We start from the raw sequence: 19,274 nt of genomic DNA, 5'->3' as shown, positions 1-19,274 counted from the left end.
ATTTATATTATCTATATAAATAATTGAGAAAATTAGCAAACTAGATTATCATTATTATTTTAAAAATTTAGTTTGGGGAAACAAGAAAAGGAATTTATTAATTAACTTTTTAGTAATGAAAAGTTTAAGAACTTCTGATACCACTGCCATTGGATAGACGTTATTTTCTTTGTCATTATCCCAGGCTTTGAGACATTAGTCAACACTTCTCCATTTTTTAATCTTTATTTTCCCAGTATGTAAGCCACACTTGATCAAAGTATTTAATCCTTTTATTTTTTTTTTACTTAAAAAAAATTTTAGTGCATTATAGTTATATGTATCAATGGGATTTATTTTGACATATTCATAAGTGAATATGACATTTTTTAAAAAGAGATCCTCAGCTGAATCATAAATTAGAACTGGGTAAAGAGCACTGAAATATTATCAAATAAGCAAACAAAATAGGTACTTAGAGCCTAAAAAGGAAGGGAGGAAGAAAATGTAGAAAGAAACTTTCAATTTCAGGACTTATATAAATTGTGAATTCTGAAAAATAAGATTGAATTTATTTTGAATTACAAGGCAATGGGATGGGTGGGGCGCCAGATACCCTATTGGGCAACACTACCTTGCTTGGGCGAGTCTCTGTGCAGCTCGGGCAGGCGGAAGACGTAGTGCACATAGGAAGCCAGCAGGCAGTTCCTCCCGTGCTGGTCCTTGCTCAGGTCCTTGCTGTTGTGCAGACTGTTGGCAATGGCCACCACGGACTCAAAGGCAAACTGGGAGAAGTTGGCTGAGGAACCAAGCGAAACGTGAACCTGAAGTGAATGTTCTTCCAGCCAGCAACCATGAGTCCTGACCACTGATCACCTTAGCCAGGCTACGTGTGGGGTGAGCCTGGGCCAGGGGAGCTCTAGCCCTGGCTCAGTTCACCACAGCCATTCACGTTCCCTCCTTTCACTTTCTTCTGTCTTTCCTCTCTAAACCCTGTTGCAAGACTTGCAGGCTGGCATTGTCAATATTACCTGGGAAACACAGATTCTCAGGTCACACCAGCCCTGCTGAATCAGAATCTGCATTTCAACCAGTTGCCCAAGGGATTTGAGAGCCTGCTATGATTTGAACTGCACTGTTGCATGATACAGATTCTTATACAGAATGATCTAAATGTATGTGTGTTATGTCATTCCTCCTGGTGGGCCCAGACAAACTACTGGTTTACTGTACATATGCTCTTGTTCTGGTGCTCCAAGCCTTCCATAGTTTGGCTGCAACCTACTTATCCAGCCTTGTGCCTGTTTCTGCTCAAATTCGGCTTCTCTTCCAGTGAGGCAACTGCCACATTGTCCCACTGTGTATCTGTTTCTCTCCTCCCTGGCTTCTCTCAGGCTGTTACCCTCACCTTCCTTGCTTTTGTCTACATGGATCCTTCAATGCTCTGCACAAATCCCATCTTCCCCAGGCCTCTACCTGTCTGGCCAGCAATGACCATGGGCTGCACGGACAGCTGAAAGAGCTTGTCCAGCACCAGGTGCAGAAAGAGCACCAGGGGCTCCAGGCGGGAGGAGTTGAGGCAGATGATGCTGAGCTTCAGCTCGTGCTCCAGCGCGCTCTCGCTGATCTTGTGGTCCAGCACACGGATGGGGAAGGTCACTTGGCTCTCCAGGGAGTGGCAGAGGGTGAAGAACTTCTCCAGGTGGTTGTCCTAGGAGGACAGAAAGCAGAAGACCCAGAGGGGACTTATTCCACCAGTGCTCACCCATGGATCCATAAGGACAATCAAACAGCTCTGAACGGGTACAACCTCTCAGCCAGTGTTCCAGATCAGAAGTTCTAAGTCATTTCAGAGCAAGGCAATGAACTTCTTTGTAGAACAGAATAGGACCTCTCAATAATGGCTAACTAAAGGAAAAACAGTTTAGGCTCTGATGTGTTCCGTAAGCAGAGGTTGTCATGGCAGGTAAACATACTGTCAAAGAGGTCTAGCAGATGCATAACTCAGTGACAGGCGAGGGAGCGGGGATGGAATTTTTTTGAAAAGCTAATAAAAGAGCAGAAGCATGGAAGGAAAGGAGGTAACAGCAGTAAAGTTTTTCAGATCAAGTTTCCCCACAAAGTTTCTCAAGCAACTGAGCAGGTACTACATTCCTTCATTTAGGTACATTTTCCTAAGGTCTTCCACTTTAAAGGGAAAATGAAAACTGAATTGGCTTGTAAGTCCCCACAAAGAACTCAAGGTTCTTTTTTTTTTTTTAATCCATAGACAAAGACCTACGTTGGTCTTTTATTGGCCTGTTGTTTGAAAGTTTCTCTGTTGTACCCCACTCTTCAACACTAGCCTGCAGGGTCTGATTCAAAGTTGGCCTTGGTGTTTCTTACCTGTGTGTGAACAGAAGAGACAGCTTGCACTTCAATATTAAATACTCCCTTATGTCCTTCAGCCCACTTGATGGGAGGATTCTGCAGAGGGACTTTCTGTGTTAAAGAAGAAGAAGAAAAGAGTAGCAATCCAATCTCCTTTTCTGATTGCTGTCAAGCAGTGAAAAGCAACTTGAATGTCAATGTTGGGTCCTACAAATAGAAAGCTTCCCCCAAAACTACTGTAACTGGACTTGTAGTCAAGAGCTGTGGATTCAAGCCCAAGTTCAATTCTGCACTAAATTAGTTAATTTCATTTGACGTGTCAATCATTCTCTGGGCTTTAGTGTTCTCATGTTGCAAGTAGAGGGTTGCTCTGTACCTAAACTCCCATCCAGCATTGATAATCATTGATTCTAGGAATTGAGATAAGTACTCTTACCATGAATCAGGAGTGTCAGGACAGGTTGTAGAGTAATGAAATGAAAGTAAAAGACATGAAATTCGAATGCATTTGAATAATGAAAATAACTTCCCTTTTAATCAAAGTGTTTCTAAGTAGCAGTCCTGCTTGGCTCTAGCTTATTTGTAATGACTCTTTTATATCAGTTATTTATCAATATCTTTGCAGGTCTACTAGTAACTACCATATTGGACTGGGCAGGTCTGCAGGATATTAGAAAGCAATGGAGATGTATCTATAAAATAAAAAGCTTAAGTTGAGTAGAAAAAGGAACTAACGTTTACTCAGCATTAAGTTTATTGTTCAATAGGCAACACCACATTTCATGTTCACAGCCTTACAGGCAGATATAGACTCAGCTTCCTCTTTGAGACTCAGAGAGGGCAAGTAATTCACCCATATCCACACAGCTAAAGTGTGGCTCAATCCAGATTTTGGACCCAGATATGTCTGTATCCAAAACTCAGGTTTGTTCTATGCTTTAAAATGTAAGTGGGAGTTAGCATATGATGAGAAAGTGATTTTGAAGGCTTCTACATGGTGTTCTGTGTCCAAATCATAAAGAGCAACCAGAGAACAGCTGTGAAACACTCAGGCTGACCCTTAGCTGGTTGTGAGGAGGGCAGTTTTAGTGTGAAGCCAGGCATGAGCCTGTGGCCAGGGCAAAAGATACCTCTTTTTCCAGGGGAAAAAGACAATAAGAGGAAGAAAACAGCCTGGGAGAGAGGGGTAAGGAGCAAAAGAGTTGGGAAGACACTTGACTGTAAAGGTCAGATCTAAATTCAAAGCCTTGGGAATTTTTTTTTAAACTTAAAAACCCAAAGGAAAACATAAGAGTGAAAGGAGGATCTCTAGAATGAAGGATCTTCAAAAGAAACACATCAACCGACAGTAATTTGTGGACTCCATTTAGATCCGGAGGCAAACCAACAAGTGTAAGAAATAAATGACCTTAATGGTTTGATGGGGAACCTGACCACTGACTGGCTATTGATGAGATCAGGGAGTTAATGTTCATTTTTCAAAGTATGAAAATGGTGTTGTGAAGGTTAAAAAAGCTCTTGTTTTCAAGGTACATATCTAAATATGTACAAGTGAAATGATATCTGCAACTTGCTTCACAATAATACTCTGATGTACATAATATACTGATGTAGACCTAAACCAAAGGGACTGAGAGGCATGGGAACTGGAGTTGGAACTGGTGTGGCCGGGATGGAGAGTTTGTGGGGCTGCTTTTAAATGGGCTCACCCCAGGCAGAATGCATGGGTAAGGGGGGTACAGGAGGCAGGAAGGGGAAAAGCTTGATGGCGCTTGAAGGGTTCTTTAGAGGAGTAAAAACTTTAGTGTCCACCTGGGGACCACGCCCCACAGGAGAAGCTGACAGACTGTGTCCTGGAAACCTTTTCTAAGGATCCCTTTCTGGGAGCAGTTTTCATCAATAGTGGGCTTCACTTGTCTCCTCATCTAGAATGCATTATTCTGTGGACTCCTTTGTTGCAGATAACCCAAGGTAAGGTTATGTAGGGCACAGGCTGCATCTACTCAACATTCTGATTTGGTGGTGTCTAACTGAATGAGGTTTCTTTCACAGTCAGATATTTCTCCCATCAGAGCCATAAATTCTCAGAAAATACTGTGTGTTGAGAGATAAGCACTCCAGAAAACATAATGAGCATCCTTGGTCACATTGAAGGGAAGGGGAAGTGATCCAAGACCCTGATAGCCAAGAACTAGCTGATGGCCCCTTGTTGGTTACCTCTGCAGAATGCATGGAGTAGTTGGGAGGCAGTTTTTCCAAGGCAACTGGGAGACAGTAAGATCCAGTTTGAAGACGTTCATTTAGAAGAATTGGCAGCCACTGAAACAGATGATGCAAAGAATAAAGTGGTATTTATTACAGCATATAATTTGGGTAATTTATCTGGCTCCCAATAATCAAATGCAACTAAACAATGATGAGATATTGACCAGGTCTCTTTTTGGCAGTCGTTTCTGTCCAGTTCTTTGCATTTTAAATTCCCTGAGAGTTCCTGAGATGGTCATATCAATGATTTACTGCCTTTAAAGCCCAAGTAGTAGCATTTTTCTTTATAACCAATGTTTGTGTGTGTTGAACATCAATGTTCATTTTACCTTTTATATTTTTAAAGGAATAAAAAAAGAAAAAGAGCTACTTCTATATGTGAAGCACATATATTAAATTTGGAAAGAACAGACATTGCAATGCTTTTCTTAAAAAAATGAATATTCTTTCAGTATCTATCACCTAGTAACTTTCCATTTGTAAAATCCATCATTTACTAAGTCAACTCATTTCAGCTTCTTCCTATAATCTGCTTTAGGACATTTTGCTACTTCTGACAGGAAAAAAGCAAGTGAATGGATTTTAGTTGTTTATCTCTGCAGGGACCTTGGCTGCCCAGCACTGCAGTGTGAATTGGCAAGTTGGAAACAACTCACTGAATATCCCAGGAGACTTTCTACGGAGGCTCCTTGCTTCTGCTGACAGCTGATATGATAGAAGGTGAATAGGAGGTGGTGATTTACTGTGAGCTTAGCAGGGAGCTTAATTTTCACTTCTTCATAAAAGTCAGGAGACCTGTTTCAAAAGCACATTATATACAAATAACTTTTAGCAAGAAGGATGACTTCTCTGACTATAAATTGCAATGCCAGGGGCCCTTTTGCTCTTGAGTTAGCCTGCATGGTGTGAAGGCTTGTCATTTGACATTATTCTGTTCCTGAGTGAGATGTCCTTGAAACCATGCTTGTTACTGGATACATTTCACTTACATACAACTGCTCACAAATGAAAGGCTTTGCCAAGAAAAAAGAAATTCCCACATACAATGGAAAAACTCAACAATATAATCTGAAAAGGGGGTAAGGTTCAGAGTCCTGCTGTGACCTCTTTTTTCATCTCTACCCAAATACCAGGGCGTGGTATGAGGCTTCTCTCATTAAAGGACTGGAGGAAAAATGGATGATGCAGGAGAGAAAAGGAAGTCGGTTTTAGTGAATTACGAAGCCCCAGACACTTGGCTAAGGGCTTCATGCACATTACCCCATTTAACCCTTATGTCAAGCCTGGCCAGTGTTTACAGGAAGCATGTAAATGGGCCTGGGTTGTCAGGCCAGGATCAAACCCAACTCCCCATCCTACTAAATGTAAATAACATTTTAAAACTATTCCATGGTTCATTTTACTGACATAATTATGAGAGTTCTATTTCTGCTGTGGTCAACTTAAAAGCAGGCTGTAGGGCAGGAGAGGAGTCATGTACAGAAGATAAGATGACCAAAATTGGATTTTGCTTCTGGTCACCTCTGGAATCTCAAAGCAAGCTAGAAAATGTACTTCCTTACTTAACACTATAGAATCTCTCTGCATCATGCAAGGATTGGAGATTTAAAAAAAAAGTCAAAATCATATTAGATTTTTTAACCATATTTTCTTCTTCCTGTCTTAGTTGATGGTGAAAAATTTGCATAGTCAACACAGAATTAAGGAACTGGTAAAAATGTCCTCTGTCCTTTAGGCCCTAAATTGTAAAAACTGTTGGCAAAAGTCACTTGGAAAAGCCAGAAAAACTAGAAGTCACTGAAACAATCTTGCCATAGGTTTGGATTCTGAAATATACTTACTTATTATGGTATGTAATGGCTGTGTACACTTCCTGCAGAAATTCAGGCCCATTGGACTTTCCAAAGATGACCTGTTCACCAATACAGAATGAACAAAATTAACAGTGACTTTTGGATATATTCAAATCAGCTACCAGGGGGCCAGTAGGATGCTGTAGTCTCATAATTTTATAAATTAAGGGTGCAAGATCCTACAAGTGGTCCAACCAAACGGGCAAAAGAACTGACTATGACTGGGTATGGTGGCCTATGCCTGAAATCCCAGTGACTCAGGAGGCTGAGACAGGAGGATCACAAGTTCAAAGCCAGCCTCAGCAACTTAGTGAGGTCCTAAGCAACTTAGAGAGATCCTAGTCCAGAGAAAGGTATAGTAACTGAATTCTACGACTTATGAAAAACAGTTTAAATAACCACCCATCTCATTTAGTAACAGATAGTTAAAAAGTACAGATTCTGGCATTTTGACTTCTTAGAGCACATTGTATTATATGTTTATTATTTGACTTATATTTTGCCTCAGGATGAAGAACCATCCCTAAAAGGTGTTGAAGTGGTGTGTGTTTACTATTACTAGGCAGTACTTAATATTTATCTGTAGATGCGGTCTGTTTTGGTAGGTGTTGAGAGCCACAGCCAAAGGGGCCCCAGCAAACTTCCAGCTGCCAGCAAACTTCCAGCTGCCGGCTGATGATTGGCTCACAGGGCCCCAGCAACATCTAGCTGGTTGGCTCCTCTGCGGTGATGTTCATTGGGCTGTTTCCCTGCCCTTCAGACTGCCAGCTGATGATTGGCTCACAGTGGCCCCAGCAACATCTAGCTGATTGGCTCCTCCACGGAGCTGCTCATTGGGCTGTTTCCCTGCCCTTTCAGACCACGGAGCTGCTCATTGGGGGACTACTTTGGCTCCGCCCACACGACCCAGCCAATCGGCCTCAAGAGCAGGAGGGTTGTGGGAGGTGGTGAGGTTTGTGTGGGGAGAGGCTTGTGGAAGCCAGTGGTGGCAGTTGGGCTCTGAGGGGTTTTTCCTGAGGAGCTGTTTTGCTTGGTGTTTGTAGTTCTAAAAATAAAGTTAGTTTCTTTTGACAAGTGGCTCCTGAATTGTGCCCAGCCAGACTGCGGCAGGTAGGTATGTAATGCTGTACATTTTCACTCCTCAAAAATGATCTGCATGTCCAACACTTCATAACTCATTATGGAGTAAGGAAAGAGGCTTTCAATTTAGATTGAGGCTGTTTTCCTGTCATTTGTGGAACCATACTGGACTAGCTGGAAAGGCGCCTGGACACGGTGAGTACAGCTGCCCTGAAGACAATACTCTGTACATGGAGAGGCCCTGAATTCTGCCCATGTGGACTCACAGGGGAAATGCCTCCCACCCTGCTGTAAGGTCAATGTTACCCCCTCTTTACCGGCATAGCGTGGCTAGGGTCTTCTCCACACATAAACTGGATTTTTATTGTAATATTCCGGGCAGATGCCAGTTTGTTAGCAAAGTTCAGCCTCTGTGGGTAGACATAGAGTAGATTTCTGGAAAAGAAAAGATAAAGAATAAAGCATAAGGTCTAGAGTTGATTTTAACCAAGTTCTTCATTGAGTACCTAGGCCAGTACTCAGAGAGTGATTATTTTAATGGAGTTTTTCCCTTTAGAAGTCAATTATTGTTGGAGGATGAAGTTTCTGTTGATTCTTCCTCATCAGCTGCAGCCATGTGATAAAAACCAACACTTTTCTCTGTTTTTCTATGTAGTGTGACTGCTGATGCTTAGCAAGTCTTAATGTCTTGGAATGTTGAAATCTGCAAGGAGGTGACTGTAGGTCTGATACACAAATAAGAAGGCAAAAAAAGGTTCAGCTCATTTTAAACCCAATTCATGACCTGACTTCATTCCTTCTCTTTCTCTTTTTTTTTCTTTCTAATCCTTATGTGGTAATTTCATTTCCTATTGGCATGGTACTCTGTATTAATTTAACTTTCTCTCTTGTTTAAGAGGACAGATCAAACTTCCAAGCCCAGTTTTTATATAATGACAATAACTTGAGAAATATATTCATTCATTTGACAAGTATGTAATAGATACTAGGCTAAGCATAATTTGCATATATTTTTTTTCTATTTGCATTATTACTAGTATATTCCACTGAATGTAAGCTCCATAGGATAGGTATTTTTTAATATTTTATTTTTTAGTTTTAGGTGGACACAATATCTTTATTTTATTTTTATGTGGTGTTGAGATTAAACCCAGTGCCTCACACATGCTAGGCGAGCACTCTACCACTGAGCCACAACTCCAGTGCCAGGATAGGTATTTTTATCTTATGCTTTTTTAAGAATTTTTTTTGTAATTGTAGAGAGATAGCATGCCTTTATTTTATTTATTTTTGTATGCAGTGCTAAAGATTAAACCCAGTGCCTCACACATGCTAGGCAAGCACTCTGCCACTGAGCCCCAGTCCCAGCCCTTATCTGATGCTTTTCGATTCACTAGCAACTAGACTGGTGCCTGAGACATAATAGGTGCTAAGTAAATATTTTGTGAATAAAGGAAAATTTGTTTTTGATGAAGAGTAGTCCTGATTAAAAGAAACAGTAATAATATTAACATTTATACAGGATTTATCCTGAATCAGGTAATATTTTAAATACTTAATATTTAGGGTTGGGGATGTAGCTCAGTGATAGAGTGCTTGCCCAGCATAGGGAGGCCCTGGGTTCACCAGTACCAAACAAACAAACAAACAAAAACAAAACAAAACAAAAAAACGAAACAACCTCCACAGACCCAAATACTTCCTATTCATTACTTTGTTTAAGTTTCATAATTATCCTTTAGGTAGGTACCAATATCATTGTCATCATACCCACATTATCATCCCCATGTTACAACTGAGGAAAAAATGAATAACATGTGCCAAACTATATGGCTAGGAAATGGCAGAGTCAGGACTTGAGCCAGGCAGCCCTGTGCTCCCCCCCCTTTTTTAATTAGTTGCTCATGACAATACAATGATCTTGACATATCATACATTTGATTCAAATAGGGTATGAATTCTCATTTTTCCACGTGTTCAAATTGCAGGATCACATTGGTTAAGCTATACTCCCCCTGCACAGCTATGCCTGAAATGCTAGGAATGGCTTTTCATGTCTACCTTCAATCTCTGGTCTCATTATTTATGAGTGTCAACAGTAAAACAAAGACTGGTTCAATTGGCATCATGTACTTTGGGAAATGTTTGTCTTCTTCGCTCTTAATCTGTCTCTCTTTTAACTTTCAGGCCATATCTACTCCCCAAACAGATACATTCTTGCCCCAAGGGCTTCCAAGATACCCAAACCACCTTTGTGTGGATTGAATACTAGGAGAGAAGTGCCCAAGAAGGAAGTCCAGGTCACCAGACATTCCATCAATGAACACAGGGTCTCATAAGACTTTACAAGGATTTGCATATTAATAGACAACGGAGTCTCTCAACCTGGCCGCTATTGACTTTTTGGACTAGATAATTCTTTGTTGTAGGGGGCTGCCCTCTGCATTGTAGGATGCTCAGCAGCATCCCTAGTCCTCACCTACAGGGTCCTACTGAGATCTTGACCCCCCTCAACTGTGGCAACCAGAAATGTCTTCAGATGTTATCATATATCCCCAGGCAGTCAAAATCCCCCACATCTGAGGACTATAGCTCTATACATGTGAATTTCTACAGGACAGATTTACACAAATAAACAGCAGATTGCTTCCCTTTAATACATGTACTTAAATTAAATAACCAATGCCACCTATTGGGTCCATATTCAAATGCAAAATATGTTCCATTGGAAAAAAAGTGAAGTTAATAGTCAGGTATGAGGCAGAAGATGAAAATTTAAATCTGTTTAACCAATGAGGTCTGGGGTAGGCAGGGAATGGAGAACTGAAAGCAAAGACAGGACCAGATGAGTAAAGTGAACAGACATGCTTCTGATGGCAATGCAAACTGCCTTGAGGAAATCACTTAGTATCTACTGGAGAGAGAGAGAGAGAGAGAGAGAGAGAGAGCTACGTTTCAAAACTAATGGTCATTGTGAAGCACTAGGAGAGGCTAATTTATGTGCAAAATCCCTGTATTCTGGTTTGATAAAAGGATATGAGAGAATATCTATTTTGAAATGGGTCAGTCTTCAGAACTAAGTATATGCTAGGTTCAGAAGCCTAGAATTGGGAACCAGGCCTATCTTTTCTTTTCATATTCCATAGTCTCTTTATTTTCAGACCAACTTTGAAATTTGTATTGCATACTATATTTCTTTTTTTTAAAACTTTTTTAAAGGCTGTAGATGGACACAGTACATTTATTTTATTTATTTTTATGTGGTGCTGAGGATTGAACCCAGTGCTTTACACATGCCAGATGAGTGCTTTACCACTGAGCCACAATCACCCCTACACACTATATTTCATAGGCAACTTACCATTACTGAAAGCAATGACATCAAAACCTCACCTAGTCTCCTGCCAGGTATTAATCTGATTCCATTAGACTGGTGGTCAATGAAAATTGCATCCCAAATTTGCATTCCCAATTAGTTCCATTCCCCCCCCCCCCCAGTGCTCTGCAAAGTGTTATCAAGTATATGGGGAAGACGTAGGGAGTGGGGATCACACAACAGTGTGATCAAATACTACTGGGAAAGACTGGGGTGAATCAAGATAAACAGATTAGTGTGTACTGTGAATGCCTTAGAGGGGGGAAGGACATCCCCAAATTTTGTTGTTGTTGTATTGGGGATGGACTCAGAGGTGCTCTACCACTGAACTTCATCCTCAATTCCTTTTTATTTTTTATTTTGAGATAGGGTCTCGTTAAGTTGCCCAGGTTGGTTGAACTACTGATCCTCTTGCTTTCCCGAGTTGCTGGGATTAGAGGTGTACACCACCATGCCTGGTTCCCCAACTGTTTTGACCTCAGAACTCAATTCATTTGTTTATTCTTTCACAAGTGTAATATTCTTAGAAATGATCTGGGGAAACATTGAAATAAACTTATCTGGCTGCTACAGAAGAACATTCCACATCAGGGAAGGAAAAGCAATAACATAAAGATTCTCTACTCAAATATCTTGCTCAGTAATGAATGTCCCCAGATGTTCAAGAACAAAAACAGTATTTGGACTGTCAAAAACACACAGGAGCTGGGCATGGTGTACACTCCTGTCATCCCAGCTACTTGGGAAGCTGAAGAAAGAGGATCTTGAGTTCAAGTCCAGCTTCAGCAAGTTAGTGAGACTCTTTCTCAAAAAAAAAAAAATGAGTACAAAGACAAATAAGTAGCAGTTTCTACTTTTATTTACCACAGTGTCTCTAAATTGGGAGACCCAGTGGAGGCAGAATGGGGTGACCGTGTTGGGAACAGATTAGAGTTGCTGTCTCTTGTGGCCTTTCTGGGCTCTTTGCATAATGGAGAAAACTGGCACATGCTTCCCCCTTGATTTCTAGCCTTTGCTCCTGGCTCTTTCTAATTTCCATCTTATCTTCTTGTTGGACTCTTAACAGGTTCATTACTGGCTGCATTAACCACTTACATTTGAATAAAAAAAAGAAGATAAATGTGAGGCAACAATTTCTAACAAAGGGAAGTGAATTTAATTTAGATGGCAGAATACACAGACAGCATCAAACATCAATTAACTATACATGGCCTACCCAGAAAAGTAGGTGATGAGCCATGACATGATTAAGATGCTCAGGCTGAGAAGCTTGAGTTCCAGCGTTTTTTTTTTAATGTACTGGGGATTGAAATCAGGGCACTGGACCACTGAACCACATCCTCCGCCCCATTTTGTATTTTATTAGAGACAGGGTCTCACTGAGTTGCTTAGTTGCTGAGACTGGCTTTGAACTCTCAATTCTCATGCATCAGCCTCCTGAGTTGCTGGGATAACAGGTGTGCACCATTGCACCCGGCCAGCCCCAGCTTTTTAAGTAAACTGAGCCCTAGAGGTAAAGTGCCAGCTCACTCTGTGGGTTAGCCACAGCCAGCCACAGGATTCAGTGCAGCGTTGGTTCTGCTGTACCTCACCGTTAACTCAGTAGCACCCCCAGATCTTGCTCTGTCCATCTGAGGCAGCCCAACCTTGATGGTAGGAGACAGAGGAGGACCACAGTTGCTGTCAGGAGTGGATGTGGGGATAGTAATGGATGGCAGAAGACAGTTTATGGTTGGGGTGTGGGATGCATGTGGGGTACAGACCCCTCTCTGCCCCCTTTCTTGCTCTTCTTATTCTCCACTGCTACCACTCAAATAAGAGAGCTAATGTTTATCAGAGGACCTGTAGCATTCCTCCTTTGCCTTTTAGCTGTGTGGACTTCGGCAAGTTACTTAGCCTTTTTGAAGCCCCAATGGGACTAATAATAGCACCAACCTATAGACTATGGAGGCACTAGCGAGCAAGAACTTAACAAGGTATGGCTGTGATGATCATTTCCCCTGCAGAGCTGATAAGTTAGGTACACTCCACTGTGCCCACAGTGTCTGCGCCCAAACCACCTGAGACTGATGCAATGCTTTCTCAATTGACCATGACTTCTACCTTTGCCCCTTATAATCTACTCCTTTTATACTGGTGAAAAGTATCTTTCAAAATGTAAAACAGGCACTTAAAAGGATTTCTTAAACTCAGTATTACAGGTCCTACATCATCCACCTCTTGGAAAATTCTTGGATCTTTTCTCATATCACTTTCACACACTGGCCTTTCTTCAAGGCCAAGGTCATTTCCAACTACTCCCACCCCAAGGTTTTCATACCTGCGGTTCCCAGAGCTCTCCCAAGGTTTCTAAATGACAGGCTGTTTCTCATCTCTTGTTTTTCAGCCCACAAGACACATCCTCACAGGTCCCTCCTACCGTTCTATTTAATTGGTGCTCTACCTTCTCTCTTCTGTCTTTCACAATTACATAATTATCCTATATACACATATAATTGTGAAAGCAGTGTATGAAAGTACTGTGTGCCCATTGGTTTTCAATCCTGAATAACCTAAAAGTACAAAAAAATATAAAGAAGAAAATGGCCACCACTCCATATCCCCCTTACACTGAGAAAAGTCACTGTTAAAACTTTAGCATATTGTCATTTAGTCGTTTCCTTTATACATTAAATCTCCTTCTCAAACTGTGTGTACAAAGCTTTATTTTATTTTTGTGTGACTTAACATTGTTCAGTTATGGTATTTTCCCCAATATGACTAAATAGTCTTATTATTGTTGGGTATGAGGTATTCCCCAGAATCTCCTGTGTAAATGTAGGGATATTCAAAGGTGAAATGATTGGGTGTGAGAACTGTAACCTAACTGGTCCATCCTAGTTGGAATGAACTGACTGGGTGTTAACTATAGGCAGGTGGAGCATGGCTGGATGAAGTGGGTCATGAAGTGCTATCTCACCTTGGGCCCAGAGCAATGGAGCCAGCCATCTATGGCTTGAGACCTCTGTAACTGTGAGCCCCCAAGTAAACTTTCCCTTCTGTAAATTGTTCTTGTCAGGTATTTTGGTCACAGCAATGCAAAAGCTAACTAAAACAAGCCAATAAAAATTATTTTAACAGCTGCATGATATTCCATAATATGAACGTGTCATAATTTATACTACCTCCAAAAATAAGCATTTAGAGTTTTTCCTTTTTTTCAATGATAAAACGTTGATGAACACTTTACATGTTTTGCTCCTCTTCAATGCAGCATACTTTAAAAAAATTTTTTTTCAATGCAGCATACTTTTGAAATAATACTTCTAAATTCTGTTTTTGCTCAGTTTCTTAATCTTTGAGTTAATTGAAAAGACACCAATCAACCTTGCTTCAATGCTGTGGTTGGAGGAATAATGAGCCAAAGTTTGTAAAAATGCTTTGAAGTAGCTAGATGAAAGGGGCTGTGTAAATCACAACAGAAGTAGCTGTGTCAGACTGGATAATCAGGTTTGCTGTTACCACACTTGTCCTAGGCCCCATACAGCGGGACCCATGACCCTGTCCCACACAACAGCCAACACAGTCAACATTTTGCACATTGATTCGGAAGGGGCTGCTCACTCTTGTATTCAAACCTCAGCACAGGTAGTCTGCTTTGCCCATGCTGTGTGTACTTTCTGTGGAGCACACAGCTGGAAGGAAACTTCAAGAGAGTCTAGCCCCACATCTCTTTTTGCAAGTCAGGAAACTGATTTCTCAGAAAAGTTGAATAACTTTGCCTAAAAATTTTTTGAGAAGATGCTTTTCCTGAAATGTAGAATACTAAGTAGCCGCATATGGTGGTGCATGCCTGTAATTCCAGAGGCTCAGAAAGCTGAGACTGGAGGATCCAGAGTTCAAAGCCAGCCTCAGCAATGGTGAAGTGCTGAGCAACTCAGTGAGATCCTGTCTTTAAATAAAATATGGGGGCTGGGGTTATGGCTCAGCAGTAGAGTGCTCACCTCTCACGTGCAAGGCCCTGGGTTCAATCCTCTGCACCACATAAAAATAAATAAATAAATAAAAATACAAATAGGGCTGGGGATGTGGCTCAGGGGTAAAGTTTCCCTGAATTCAATACCCAGTACCTTCCCACCTCAAAAAGAATGCTAAGTAATAGGTTTTGTTAAACTGGCATCTTTTAAAATAATTATCTTGAGACGGAAGATCTGCCTGCATGGTATATAATCCACAGATAAGAGTAGTTATTAACAACCTGATAAACAGGCTCTTAATGTTTTATGTTTGATAAATGAAGTGCCACAGAAAAATCCTAAGAATAACATTATCTAAGGATTTGTGAGGTGTAGCCCATACCCTAAAGATGAATTGCTTGTTAGGACAAAGTTATTTTGAAAGAGTGTTTAGTAACTACAGGTCTAGTCCATGCACAAGACATTTAGGATACTCTTATCTTTCCCCAAATGTGGCCCAAAATGGTTTTCTTCAGGATTATGCATTGTACATACAGAATGGGACAGTTAGTAGTCATCAGTAGTCATCTCCTTTCCAGAATTCTTTAGATGGCTTCTTTTGGTTAGAAACTGTTTGGGGAAACTCCCCCGACCCTTTTTTTTTTCACACAGATTCAGCAAAACACCATTAACTTATTTTGTGTTTTTGATTGATTTGCCAGCATGTGGGGAATGGAACCCAGGTCCTCCCGGATGCTAGACAAGTGCTCTGCACTCAGTTGTACCTCCAGTCCTCAACTTATTTTTAAACTGCTATAATGTAGCGGGCCTTGGGGATAACTGTGGAATTTGGTTTTACTTAAATTGTGGACCAAATCTATCTGTTCTTACCACTTGGGGACCCTCTTTTATTTCCTTTGCTGAGAACATGTTAACCCAAACAGACTTTAAAATCATTCAAAGTCGGGCTGGGGTTGTGGTTCAGCGGTAGAGTGCTCACCTAGCACGTGCAATGCCCTGGGTTCGAACCTCAGCACCACATAAAAATAAATAAATGAAGGTATTGTGTCCAATTACAACTAAAAAAAAAAAAAAGGAAAAAAAGAAAATGTCTCATGCTATTAAAAAAATCATTCAAAGTCACAATGCACAAAATATTAGTTTCCTTATCCTAAGTTTAGCCTCGTTCAGTGCACAGAAGCAGAGAAAAACCTAGCCCAGTTCCTTATTCACAAGATGACAACTGCGTGTTTTCCCAGGGACTTCTACTGCTTGGAGCAAGTGAGCTATAGCAAAAAGCCACACTAGTTCTCAGTTTAAGCAACTGGACACTTGGGACTGCTCTACAGCTGGGCATCTAGCACAGTCAGCCAGAAGGTGAGAAAGAACAGAATGCCTTAAGAGGAGAGCTGAGCAGATCGACAGGAGGAATAAAGGCCTCTACCAGCAATAGCCAAACTCCCAGAATCAGCTGGGTACAGGGATGAGGCACAGGGAGAAATGGCTTTTACTCTCTATATAATGTTCAGTGCAAACTTGGAAAATAAAATTTTTATATCTGTCAGGGCTGTCAATATACAAACACTGAATATGCATGAAAGGTAAAGGTTAGAAGACTGTGGGGGGAAATAAAAGAGTGGGTTTGATTTTGAAACGGAATTGGTGTCAATTTCTTCTTCCTGTAATTTCAATGAATGGTTTGCAGCAAAGTCATACTATCAAATACAAACTAGAAAAAGAAAAAAAAATGTTGATTTTGAATATCAGTAGGACATGTAAATGGAAGCTGCTTTTATATCAGAAGAGATGGGTTTGTATGGGTTTGTATGTCATTAGTGGCCCTAACCAAATAAGACAATGGGTCCTTTGAAAACCTGTAAAATGCACCCTTCCCCACGAGCTGAATGAATCAATTTCCTCACCTGTAATAAAATGGTTTGGGTCCAGTCTAAATGTAAGGATACCTGAGAACTACTTTGTAAACTGCAAACTATATAGATTTAGGTGTCTCATGAGGACTATGTAAAACAGCTGAGTAAATTTTAAAACACAACTTCAAACATTCTGCCAGACTGTGAGATATTAATGTATATAACTTAGAGAACCGACAATCTGCCTGGATTTCCCTCTCTATTTTTCAGTTTCTCTCAGTGCCTGCTGCTTTCTCTGTCTTTTATTTATGTGCATTTTCTCTCTCTCTCTCAGTCAGTCTCCCCAGTCTCTGTGTCTTTCTGTTCACCAGCCCATCAGGTTACTATGCAGCATCCCAGAAAATGGTAAAATGCTCTTTAAAAAAATTATTTTTTAGTTTTAGGTGGACACAATATCTTTATTTTATATCTGTGTGGTGCTGAAGATGGAACCCAGTGCCTCATGCATGCTAGGCAAGCATTCTACCACTGAGCCACAACCCCAGCCCCTGAAAAGCTCTTTAAAAAAAGAAAATTATTTTTTCATTGTAGTTGGATACAATACCTTTATTTTATTTATTTATATTTATGTGGTGTGGTGAGGATTGAACCCACGGTCTTGCACGTGCTAGGCGAATGCTCTACTGCTGAGCCACAACCCCAGCCCCTGAAATACTCTTTTAAAGGGAGCATCTAGAAGTCTAGTTCCATTTGTCACTGAAGTTCATTTCTTATCAGTTAGTTAGCAAGTGGTAGATAATTTTCTACTCTGAGCTGGGTTTGGATTGTTTGTGGGACTTTAACTCTCAGAATGACAAGCACAGAGCCTAGGATCTATGGACATCTTAGGATTCCATAAAAAAGTCCGAGACCCCTGGGGGGTTATGATCTACAAAAATGTGAAAAAAACTCAAAATCAGAATTAATATTTAATTAAATGCTTATTTTATGTAAAATTTCATCAGCCAATGGTAAGACTACTGAATTTAACTTGCAGTTAAAAAAAATTCCCCCTAGTTTGTAGCCTGATACAAAATTATATGTAAAGTACATTTAATAAATGAGGAAGTGGGTACATATTTAACATGTTTAAATATGTAGTCAGGTGCTTCCAACTTAGAGAATTCTTAAAAAAAAAACCCTTAGATATGTATATTGGAATTGCAGGAGAGAATAAAATACCATAAAAATTAGTTTTTCTATTTTATTAGTTTTCTTTTTGGTATTGGGGATTGAACTCAGGGACATTTAACCACTGAGTCATGTCCCCAGCCCATTTTATTTTTTATTTTGAGACAGGGTCTCACCAAGTTGCTTAGGACCTTGCTAAGTTGCTGAGACTGGCTTTGGACCTTGCCAACCTCCTGCTTCAACCTCTCAAGCCACAGGGATTACAGGCACCTCTACGCCTGGCTTTATTAGTTTTCTTATAGCCTGAGACATTTGTGTTCGTTTAGTAGCAAACTACTAGTGATATGCACTGGATTAAAGAAGATGGGCTGGTAAATGGGCACCTGGCTCTTCTGATGCACCACCACAACAGTCCTACACAGAAAAAGCTTTCTATTTTTCTCAGCCTAACAATTTTGGCAATTTCAAAGTGGTTTCTTTTTCTTTACTTGTGTTTTAAAACTCCCTCTCTATCTTTTTTTTGCAAAGACAGAGTGAAGGAACTGATGAATTATTTGCTGCAGTGGAAATGCAGCAAAATCAAGTGCACCAACAAACAAGATGCTCTCAATGGAAAACCACCGAAAAAGGTCAGTGCCCTTTCTTCAGCAGTTTGTTGGCATCAGACTGATTCTATCAGAGTGAACCTCAAATGGCTACTAATAGCAGTAATATCTTAGAGTTATGTGATGTCTTTTACTTCAGTATTCAAAAGAAAGTTGCACATCTGTACATATATTTTTCAAAGTATTTGAAGGCAATCAGCTGAGGAGGTAATTTTAATTTAGCACACATATTTCACTGCCAGGAAAATCTATTTTAGATACAGTAATAAACATAGCCAACATTATTCTCACTATTTGCAGGCACTGTTTCTAAATATCTATGATAGATACCCGACCTTACTGGGTCCAAAAGAAGAAAAGGCACAGAGAGGCTACATAAGCTGCTCAAGTAACACAGCTAGCAAATGGTACAGTGCAACTCAAATCCAGGTGCTCTGAGCTAGACCCACCGCTACTTCTAAGAACAATAGTAAACAGTGTCTTTGTTCAACAATCAGACTCACCACAAATTTATTCTAATGTGATCTTAAAATATTTACAGTGACTAAAAAAGTCCCCCTAACCAACTACAAGATTTAAAAAATAGATTTGAAATTGCATAGCCCTAAGATGAGAGTGTTGGCCCCTCATATTAGAGGTTTGGATGCTTTAAATTCTTCAAGAGCAAATGAAAGTTAGAAATCTTAAAACTCAATATATTATATATCCTGGAATCACTTAGGAAACTTACAAACCTAATGTGGCCACTTTTTTTTTTTTTTTTGTAAAAG

The 19,274-nt window shown here is 40.3% G+C and overlaps 1 protein-coding gene across 1 annotated transcript in view; it reads right to left on the bottom strand.

Moving 5' to 3' along the window:
• The window catches only part of LOC113199902 (dedicator of cytokinesis protein 8), a 218,962-nt gene that overhangs the window by 79,982 nt on the left and 119,706 nt on the right, over window positions 1-19,274 (bottom strand). Inside the window, exons 15-21 of the mRNA XM_077797833.1 lie at window positions 7,865-7,982; window positions 6,456-6,526; window positions 5,271-5,409; window positions 4,567-4,668; window positions 2,365-2,460; window positions 1,456-1,690; window positions 614-778 (exon numbers count right to left, since the gene is read on the bottom strand). Of these exons, the coding sequence (XP_077653959.1) occupies window positions 614-778; window positions 1,456-1,690; window positions 2,365-2,460; window positions 4,567-4,668; window positions 5,271-5,409; window positions 6,456-6,526; window positions 7,865-7,982 (926 nt within the window). The remainder of the gene's footprint in view (window positions 1-613; window positions 779-1,455; window positions 1,691-2,364; window positions 2,461-4,566; window positions 4,669-5,270; window positions 5,410-6,455; window positions 6,527-7,864; window positions 7,983-19,274) is intronic.

The sequence above is a fragment of the Urocitellus parryii genome, chromosome 4 (assembly GCF_045843805.1).
Source record: "Urocitellus parryii isolate mUroPar1 chromosome 4, mUroPar1.hap1, whole genome shotgun sequence".
Lineage (NCBI taxonomy): Eukaryota > Metazoa > Chordata > Mammalia > Rodentia > Sciuridae > Urocitellus > Urocitellus parryii.
Note: the sequence above shows the minus strand (reverse complement) of the source record. Positions and strands in the feature narration are given on the sequence as shown.